This window comes from Heterocephalus glaber, unplaced genomic scaffold (assembly GCF_053883595.1).
Source record: "Heterocephalus glaber isolate CG9 unplaced genomic scaffold, H.glaber_assembly_v1.0 deba00001429, whole genome shotgun sequence".
In the NCBI taxonomy this organism is placed as follows: domain Eukaryota; kingdom Metazoa; phylum Chordata; class Mammalia; order Rodentia; family Bathyergidae; genus Heterocephalus; species Heterocephalus glaber.
Window position 1 is genome coordinate 20,911,339 of NW_028258294.1, and position 11,261 is coordinate 20,922,599.

The 11,261-nt window shown below is 33.8% G+C and overlaps 1 protein-coding gene across 1 annotated transcript; it reads right to left on the minus strand.

Moving 5' to 3' along the window:
* Nucleotides 1–3,066: 3,066 nt before the first annotated feature.
* On the minus strand, nt 3,067–5,590 carry LOC147827906 (caspase-4-like). The gene is given in 3 exon segments (XM_087212034.1): nt 3,067–4,098; nt 5,370–5,519; nt 5,574–5,590. Coding segments are annotated over 3 exon segments (648 nt in total). The 3' UTR covers nt 3,067–3,617.
* Nucleotides 5,591–11,261: the final 5,671 nt, after the last annotated feature.

Consider the following 11,261-nt stretch of genomic DNA (forward strand, 5'->3'; position numbering starts at 1 on the left):
GTTGATGGGCACTTGGGCTGTTTCCAAGCTTTAGCTATTACAACCTGTGCCACCATAAACACGGGTACACATATATCACTGTGGTATGATTCTTTTAATTCTTTTGGGGAAATACCCAGCAGGGGATTAGCTGGGTCAAATGGGACCTCCAGCCCTAGTTCTTTGAGGTAGCTCCACACTGATTTCCATACTGGTTGTACCAGTCTGGACTCCCACCAACAATGGAGAAGGGTTCCTTTCTCTCCACACCCCTGCCAGCATTTGTTATTGGTTGATTTCTTGATAGCAACCACTCTTTCTGGGGTGAGGTGGAATCTCAGTGTTGTTTTCATCTGCATGTCTCAAATGACCAGTGTTATTGAACATTTTTTCATATGTTTATTTGCTGCTTTCTTCTTTGTCTGAGAAATGTCTGTTCATTTCAGATGCCCATTTTTGAATTGGGTCTTTGAATTTGGGGGATCTGATTTTTTCATTTCTTTATAGATTCTAGGTAGTAGCCCTTTGTCTGAGTTACAGCTGCTAAAAATTTTTTCCCACGTTGTAGGTTTTCTGTTAGCTCTGTTGTTGGTTTCTCTTACAGTGCAGAAGCTTTTTAATAAAATGAAATCCCAGTTGTTGATTCTTTCTGCTAGTTCCCGTGCTACTGAGGTTTTGTTCATAAAGTCTTTTCCTATGCCAATATCTTCAAGAGTTCTACCTAACTTGTCTTCCAGCAAGTTTAGGATATAAGGTCAACATTCAATGTCCTTTTGCTTTGCATTTTCCTGACAGCTTAAGATGCTGAGCATTTCACAGTAGGTTGCTTGGCCAGATGTAGTTCTTTTAAGAAGTGCCCATTGAGGTCCTTTCGCCATTTTGATTGGATTATTTCTCGTTTTTCTGTTAATTTTTAAAATTCATTATATATTCTGGATATTAATCATATGTCAGATGAATAGCTGCCAAATATTTTCTTGCACTCTGCTTTTTTGATTTCATGGAATCCCATTTGTCTTGTCAATTCTAGCTTTTGTTTCTTGAGTTATTGCAGTCCTAAACATACAAGATATTATTGCCTATGTCCATATTTGAAGTGAGTCTCATATGTTTTTTCTACAAGCTTCAAAGCTTCTGGTGTTACATTATAGGATATAATTGTTGTTTGGTTGATTTTTGTGTACCATGAGACATAGGCTTGAAGTTTTCATCTTTGACATGTGGCTATCCAGCTTCTAGATCATATTTTGAACAGGCTGTCCTTTCTCCACTGGATATTTTTGGCATTTTTGTCAATTGTCAGTGGGCTGTAAATGAATAAATTTATTCTGGAATCTCTATTCTGTTCTATTCATCTCCATGCCTGTACCATGCTGGCTTTGTTGTTATGACTCTGTAGTATGTTTTAAAATGAAGAGTTATGATATATCCAGCATAATATTTTTTGTTCATAATTGCTTTGGCTGTTATAGAATTTTTATGCATCCATATAAATTTTAAGATTGTTTTACTAGGATATCATTGTTATTTTGATGGGGATTTAAATCAAATCTTTGGTAGCCTTGGTAGTATTACCATTTTAATAGTATTATTTATCACAATATATTTTTGTGGGAAGTCTCCACTGAGTGCCACCTTCAGTGTATTTCTTCAGTACATTTTAATTTTAATTGTGGAAGTCTATACATCTTAAATGAGATTCATTTCTAGGTATGTACATACATACATATGTATGTATGTATGTATTTGAGTCTATGGTGAATCTGATTGCTTTACTGATTTACTTCTCAGCCAGTTCATTATTGGTGTATAGGAAAGTATTAATTATGCTGTGTTGATATTCTGCTTCTTTATTAATTTTATCAATTCTAAGAGTCTTTTGGTGGAAACTTTAAGGTTTTCAGCTAAAACTTAAGAGTACTATATTGAAAAAGATTGATCAGAGTGGATACCTTTATTCCAGGTTCTAGAAGAAATGCTTTTAGTTTTTCACCATTCAGTATGATTTTGGCTATGGGTTTCTCATACATAGATTTTGGGGGGTTTTTTGTATTATAATTCCATGCCAAAATTATTCAGGGCTTTTTTCATCATGGGATGTAATCATGGCTTTTTCTATATCTGTTGAGATGACTATGTGATTTTTTAAAATCTTTGATTGTATTTACGTGCTATTTATTGTTTTGTGTTTATTGAAAAACTATTGCATCCCTGGAATGAAATCAACTAGATGATGGTGTATAATCTTTTCAGTGTGCTGTTGAATTCAATGAAATATAATTTTATGAAGGATATTTGCATCTATATTATCATGGGTACTAATGCATTGTTTCTTTATTAATAGGTCCCAATTGGGTTCTGGCAGCAGCATAGTACTGCCCTATACAGTTTTGTTGGAAGGGTTCCTTCCTTTTGTACCTCATGAAAATTTGTGTGGAGCATTAGTTATTTCGTCTTTAAAATTTAATACAATTCAGCAGTATATCTATCCAGTCATAGGATTTTATTTACTGGGAAATTTTATTACTAGTTTAATCTCACTACTTTCTATTAATCTTTTTACTTTTTTATATACTTTTGGTTCAATCTTGTAAGTCACACATGTGTAAAATATGACCATTTATATATATCTTCCAATTAAAGGCAAATAATTTATCAAATATTCCTTAATGATTCTCTGGACTATGTTGTTATCTATTGTAATACTCCACTTTTTTTTTTTTTTGCCTCTGGATTTATTTATTTAGGCTTTGTCCCTGCTTCTTTTGGTTAGTTTGGCCAATCTTGTTATCTTTTCAAAGAACCAACTCTTTCTTTAATAGATTATTTGTATAATTTTTTTGTCCCTATGACATTTAGTTCCCCTCTGATCTTTATTATTTCTTATTACTCATTTTGGATTTGCCTCATTTAGTTTCTAGCAAAGAGAAATCCATTATTACATTATTTATGTAAAATATCCATCTGTCTGATTCTCTCCCTCTCTCTCTCTCCCTCCCTCCCTCCTTCCTTCCTTCCCTCTCTTCTATCCTCCTTTTTTCCCTCCCTCTGTCTATTGATGAAGGCACTCATTGTATAAAATTCCTGCTCAGTACTGTTTTTGCTGAATCTCATTGGTTCTAATATATTGTATGTCAATTTTCATTATATTCTAGATTAGCTTTTCCCCCCTGACTTCTTCAGTAACCCAATGTGCTAAAAAAATGTGCTGTTACATCCCCATGTGTTTATATAATTTGTGTGGTTTCCCTTGCTGTAAATTTCCAGATTCACTGCATTTCAATATTATCTCAGGAGATGTAAGGAATGATGTCACTATTTTTGTATTTACTAAGATTTCTTTATGGCCTAAAATATGATCTATCTAATAAAATGTTCCCTGTGCTAGTGGTTTGATAGAATAGTCTATAAATATTAGGATTTTTGATCTTTAGTATATTTTAACTCTGATGATTCTGAATGAAACTTTTGCCTAGATAATCTATGTATTGGTAGGATGGGGTATCGAATTCACAATTGCCATATTGCAGAATGGTCTCACTATCAAGTACCAATCTTCTCAAGTCAAATAATGTATAAATAATTGCAAGTGAAGTCGTAATTAAAATGATTCAATTCCAAGGCTCGACTATTTCTGTTTATCTGCTTAAGAGATTTTGCAGACTTCTGTACCACTTACTATGGATTAAAATTGTAGAAAAATGTATGAGCTGAGCAGCCATTTTTTTATGACACCATCTCAGGAAGGCTTTCCTAGTAGTTATGTTTAGTTCAGTTACACTAGATGGGACATGTGGTTGTTTATCATTAATGTACAACACGCATGCTATTCCTCTGGAAACACCTTCAGAACTATTAGATTTTCTGTCTGATAACTCACCGCCTCTGCAGGCCTGTACAATGATGACTTTGGGATTGTCTCTTAGACCAGGGCAATTGCAATTGTTGAATATGTCAAAGATGGTGTCATACTGAAGCACATCAGGGATTTTGTCACTATGCCTAGTTCCACAAATCCCATGCAGGATACCATGAGACATAAGTGCCAACAATGTTCTGTCTGACTACTTGTGCTCTGGTTTGCCAGCAAGTTCACGCAGCTCTGATACCATATTTTTGAAAAGGCCAAAGTCTTATTTCAGTAGGACAAGTCATAAGATTAGTCTGATCCCCAGATTTACTTTGATCAGTATAGGAAACATATATAATGTTCTGAATAAGGTGGCTGTACATGGTGATACTCAACAATGTCAGTTGTTTTATATTTCCCTCTTAACAAAACAGTGGATTTGAAGTTTATTGCACTTTCTGATATACCACAAATTGTCTACTTAATATAGTATATATTTACTATGTAGATCATATGACTTCTGTCTTTCATTCTTTACCTTTTTTCTCCTTACCCAATGGACAGCATTGTGTTATAAATGAATTATGTAACTTTCCCTCTGAAACCATTTCCATATGCTAAGAATAAAATCAAACTTTTGATCTGATTGTTTTCCAATTCCCAGCTATGCTTCTTCTCCTATAAACTCTAGTTGCAATGGTCTTCTTTGTGCTCTTGGATGACAGTTTTATTCTCAGGTTAGCCCTTTACTTGGATTTCCTTCTCTGTATTATAAGGCATTTCCCTCACATATTTCCAAAACTATCTTATTCCTACTAATAATGTCTCAGTACCTATGTTATCCACTCACAGAATCTTTTCTACACCACTTCAAACATTAATCCTCACTCTCATTTCTATCATGCATTCTTTTTTTTTTCCTTTATTATTCCCATATGTTTTATTTATATGCCACATCTTTAAAACTATGATGTCTTTACATTTGGGTCATCTCCCTCTAACATATATGAATGCAAAGTAGTCATTTCCTATCTCATTTATACACCTATATCCAGTGACACATAGAAGCCCTACCAAGTCAGAACTGATATTTGTGTTAATACACACCTACTTAATATTCATTACTCTGGAAATCTCTGCCTGAATCCCAAACATTTGACTCTGAAGATCACTAAGAACTATTGGACAGGGCTGGGGATTTAGCTCAGTGGTTTCACTGCCTCCTGCGCAAGTGCAAGGACCCGAGTTCTATCCCCGGTACCAAAAAGAAAAAAAGAATTATTGGACACCCATTCCAATCACTTTCTGTGAAGTTACATGGAACTAAAGATAACTGCTGTTCAAAAGAGGCATAGGCATAGATATAGCCTATCTAATTACCTCATTTTGATAAAGCACGCACACACACACACACACACAACACACACAAATATCCTCATAAGGTGTTTGGGTTTTGTTTAACACTATAAAGCTAATTTGTTAGTAGAATGTATGTTTTGTATGCACATGAGTTCGGGGTGTGCATGTGGCTCTCACCCTGGCTGTAAAATTCTCTTTCACAGTCACAATGTAGTCCAAGCCCTCAAGTAGCTTCTTCATTCCTGTGATGTCATGTTCAGCCCCATTCCTCACACTAAGATGGTCAAATGCTATATTGCATATGATGAGAGCCTGGCAAGTGCATTCTGTCCTTTATTAGATAGATCTGCAGAAATTGATATACAGTGAATTCTATTTATTTGACTTCTTTGAAAGCCCCATAGACCCATATGTCTTGGTTTATTAAGGTCTCATCAGTTTCCCTCTACCAGAATACACTGCCTTCCTCACTACCACAAGATTAGAGACAGATACTAAACATATCTGGGATGATCAGAAAAGAATCTTTAGGAAACTTAAATAATTTCTAGGCTCTCTTCTTCCTTCTTCTCCACTTAATCAGATCTTAGCATCCATGTTTCAGATCAACTTTCATGAAAACCAACTCAAAATGTCCCACTCAAAATGAACATAACAAAGATCCTTTGCCTTTCTTAGAATTATTAGTTTGATACTATTTTTAGTATGATAATTTATGATGCTTTGTAAGCTTTAAAGATTTTTAAAATATCCATTATGTCTAGGATTTTCAACTAAAGTACAAATATTTAGTATTTAGCCCTGTTATCTTATAAATATCTTAAACTATCAATATAGTTGAAATTCTCATAGTTCTCAAATAGATATTAGAGTAAATAAATGGGCAATAGGTGATGTATATTTTGTCATGGAGTTTAATGAATATTGTCATCTGTGTGAAACCACATAATCCCTTCTTTACAACAAAGCATCTATTTAAAAGGCTAACCCTGTCCACATCCCTCTGAACTTGGTTTCTTTAAGTAATCCTTGGGGGAGAGCAAATGCTGCTGTTCCTTCTCTGTTCCATGGCACAGTACCTCTTCAGCCCTTTCTGTATGCACTCTCCGGAACTCGGGACATGTCTTGACAGTGATCAGTAATTTCTGGAGATGCAACTGGTACAGATTGATTTTCCTTAAGAACTGCAGGATAAATTACATAATGTAAATTTTGATTTATACTTCTTTAATATATTTTGTCACCTGAGAGGTTTGAGAGAGAAAAACTTTATACAGAGTGATTATGATAATACCTATCCTCCATACAAGGAGATATATTATTGCTAGAAAAGAAGATTAAATTCTTTGGTAGAGAATGCAAAAATAACCAAAATACAATAGATTTAGTAACTTGAGGGAAACGTCTTCATAATTCGGGGTTAAACTTGGCCTTTTCATTTTCAACAAAAAAACTTATTTTTTCCACTGGTTTATTCTAAGATACTTACTTATGCATGTAGTCTTACTTTGTCTCTAAGTAAGAAAATATTGAATAAATATTTATAAGACTATTCACCTTTACAAATATAATATGAACTGCATGTGCAATTTAAAATCTCTACATTTGTAAAGTAATATTAAGCAGGGAAAATTGAGTTTAATAATATGCTTTATTTAATTCAAAATAAGCCAAATATTGTTATTTTACTCTGTGTTACCACCCATAATTGAACCACCACATATGGTTATTGACTACCATATTATATGATAAAATACCACATATTTATAATACAGACTAATCCATACCACACATACAGAGTATACATGAAACTTTAAAAAAGCTTGTATATTTCATCATCCAAGTATTATTTTTTCAAGAATCTTAATCTGAATTCTGAATCTTTCTAGACGACATGAGCTTCAATTATCCTTTATAAATTTAAGTCAACCATTTAATGAAGAAATTTTACCTAGTTATAATAATACTGTATCCAAGGAAAAAGTGATAATTTTTTGTTACAGTTTCTGACATTCTCTGGATATCTTGCCTAAACAGTGCTGAGCAACCTACACTAGGCTTTTTAATACATACTTTAAAATGTAGAGAAAATAATTCAGCCTTCTGAGATAAGTCTATTTCTGAGTCATCTTGATGTGTCCCATAGAGGAACACAGTACTATTTGAAATTGTTTAACCTCATTTCACAGAGAATGTGCTGAGCTACTGAGAAGTAATAGACCCCTCCCTTGAAGAAACAAAGGGAGAGGAATTCATAAATAGAAATCAAATTTTACTGAGATCTATTGTAACAAATTTCTATTCATGAAAGAAATGGACCGTTACATTATTCCTGTTTAGTTACATAAGTCAACCAAGACATTATCTGGTTTTACTTTATTTAAATGAAAAAGGTAATATGACCCTGTGAAATCTGTTCACTTTATATATTTTATAATATTTATATTTTCTTATTTCATTCATTTCTTTCCATGAGTACTTAAATAAGTATCTTTCTAAAAATATGACCCTAAGTTCTTGAGATGTAGCAAATTACAAAAGCACATAAAATATCAAACCTTTTGAGGATTTCTTTTCATAGGTGAAACGATGACACATGTTCTCCCATTCTACTTCAGAAAATGTAGCCAATTTTATGACCTATAGTGTCCTGGGATAATCTTTGGGCAAATGGTATTTTTTTATCCAAATTTTCTGCAGTTACCAATTTATTTACAAGTATGGACAATTTTCTGACTTAACAATCATCTAATGACCAGATGTGCCTAAATATAGGCACATAGTTTTCCAATAAAATTTAATATTCTGTAAAATTTCTATTATATCCAATAGCAAAATTAGCATGATAGCAAATCTTTTCATTACAAAATACTGAATAACACAGTGCAATCTGCTTCCCAAAGGGAAACCTTATTAGTCTATTAGTACAACAGAAAGAAATGAGGGAATTATAAATTGAGAAAAATTTTAATTTCTGGGGCTTTTGAAATTTTTAAGGATCCCTTGTAATTGATAGAAAAAGATTTCTTATAGAATAACAAATAGTTATATTATTTGGCACATAGGTACTGAAGTGTTTATCTCTGACTAAATAACAAAATACACACACACACCCCAATTACCTTGGATTCTTCATGTTCATCACTCCATAACTTTACATTGTGCTTGGAACTATCCAATCTTATACTTGCCCATAGGGCTGCCCAGGGACTTTACCTATTCTTTTTTTTCCCCTTAAATTCTTTTATTGGTATATTTTAGGTATACAACACATTTACATTTATTATTAGGTACTTGTACCTGTACATGATGTATTTTGGTTCTTATTTTTTCCCCATTCCCTGTCCTCCCTTCACACCTCTACCCTTCCCTATTTACAAAGACTTTGTTTCCATGTTTTCCTTTTCTTATAATTTTTCCTTTCCCTTCTTTCCTTTCCCCTTCCCCTCCCACTTCCCCTACCACTTTAGACCTTTTCTTCCTATTTCAAATTATCAATTATCAAATTATTCATTTTAATCATTTTAATCCTTATTTACACTTTCAGTTTCTCACATCAGAGAAACTATGTGGTACTTAAGCATGTGTGTCCTATTTATTTCACTTAAGAATATGGCCTCAATATGCATCCATTTAGCTATAAATGTCTCCTGTGTCATTCTTTATGGCTAAGTAATACTCCATTTTAATTTTTTTAAAAACCCCACATTTTCTTTATCCAGTTTCCAGTTGATGGGCACTTGGGCTGTTTCCAAGCTTTAGGTATTACAAACTGTTCTGCTATAAACATGGATGCACATATATAGGTGTGGTATGATTCTTTTAATTCTTTGGGGAAGATGCCCAGTAGGGGAATAGCTGGATCAAATGAGAGTTCCAGTCCTAGTTCTTTGACATATCTACATATTGATTTCCAAAGTGGTTGTACCAGTCTACACTCTCACCAGCAGTGGGGCAGTGTTCCTCTTTCCCCACAGCCCTGCCAGCATTTTTATTGGTTGATTTCATGATAACAGCCATTCTTTCTGGGGTGAAGTGAAATCTCAGTGTTGTTTTCATTTGTATCTCTCCAATGACTAGTGAACATTTGAACATTTTTTCATATGCTTATTTGCTTTTTCTACTTCTTTGTCTGAAAAGTGTCTGTTCATTTCAGATGCCCATTTTTGAATTAGGTCTTTAAATTTAGGGGGGTCTGACTTTTCAAGTTCTTTATATATTGTAGATAGTAGTCCTTTGTCTGAGGGGCTGCTAAAAATGTTTTCCCACATTATGGGTTGTCTCTTCACTCTGTTGGTGGTTTCTCTTGCTGTGAAGAAACTAGCTTTTTAATAAGGTGGAATCCCAGTTGTTGATTATTTGTGCTAGTTCACGTGCAACTGAAGTTTTGTTCATAAAATCTTTTCCTATGCCAATGTCTTCAAGAGTTTTTCCTAACTTATCTTCCAGCAAGTTTAGTGTTTCTGTTTTAATATTTAGATCTTTAATCCACTTTGATCTTAGTTTAGTACATGGTAATAGATATGGGTCATCAATACCTACTTGGAAAAACTGTACTCTAATAAAATGGAAAACACAGAAAAAATGGACAGATTAATAGATACATATGAATTGCCAAAGTTAAATGAAGAAGATATAAAAATTCTAAATACCCCAGTTACAATGAGTGAAATTGAAAAGGTAATTAAAAAGCCCAGGTCCTGATGGCTTCACTGCTGAATTCTACAAGACATTTAGAGAAGAACTATCACCATTACTCTTTAAACTCATCAATGAAATTGAAAGGGAAGCAATACTTCCAAATTCATTCCTGGAAGCAAGTGTTACTTTGATTCCAAAACCAGGAAAAGACCCAACCCAAAAAGAGAATTACAGGCCAATCTCCCTAATGAACAGAGATGCAAAAATCCTCAACAAGATATTGGCAACAGAATACAGAGGGTCATCAAGAAGATCATACACCCTGACCAAGTCAGATTTATCCCAGGGATGCAAAGATGGTGCGACATAGGTAAATCAATATATGTAATACACCATATTAACAGAACCAAGGACAAAAACCATATGACCACCTTAATAAATGCAAAAAAAACATTTGACAAAATCCAACACCCATTCATGATAAAATTACCCTACAGAAAATTGGAATAGAAGGTCTTTATCTCAACCTAATTAAGTCTATCTATGAAAAACCAATAGCTGACATCATACTAAAGAGTCAAAAACTGAAAACTTTCACCCTAAAATCAGGAACAAGACAAAGATGCCCACTATCACCACTCGTGTTCAACATAGTTCTGGAAACATTAGCCACAGCAATTAGACAAGAGAAAGAAATAAAAGGAATAAAGATAGGAAAGGAAGAAGTTAAACTGTCATTATTTTCTGATGATATGATATTTTACATAGAAGACCCAAAACACTCTGCCAAAAGACTTCTAGCCTTGACAGATTCAGTAGCATAGCTGGATACAAGGTCATCACTCAAAAAACAATAGCCTTCTTGTACACAAATAACAGAGTCACTGAGAGAGGAATTAGGGAAACAATTCTTTTTATAATAGCATCCATAAAGTGATATATCTAGGAATCAATCTAACAAAGGAAGCAAAAGTCCTCCACACTGAGAACTACAGCACTCTAAAAAAAGGAGATCTTGGACGAAATAAGAAAATGGAAAGATATCCCTTGTTCCTGGGTAGGAAGAACCAATATGGTGAAAATGGCCATATTTCCAAAACTCCTATATAGATTTAATGCAATGCCAATTGAATTTCCAACAATATATTTCACAGAACTAGAGAAAAAAATCATTTGGAAAAAATTCATTTGGAACCAGAAGAGACCTAGAATATTAAAAGCAATTCTAGGCAACAGAGACATGGCTGGGGGTATCACAATCCCCAGCTTGAAACTATACTACAAAGCTACTGTGATAAAAACAGCATGGTACTAGCAAAGAAACAGACCTGAGGATCAGTGGAATAGATTAGAAGATGCAGAAACAACTCCAGACATACGCAGCCATCTCATTTTGACAAAGGAGCCAACTACACTCACTTGAGGAAAGATA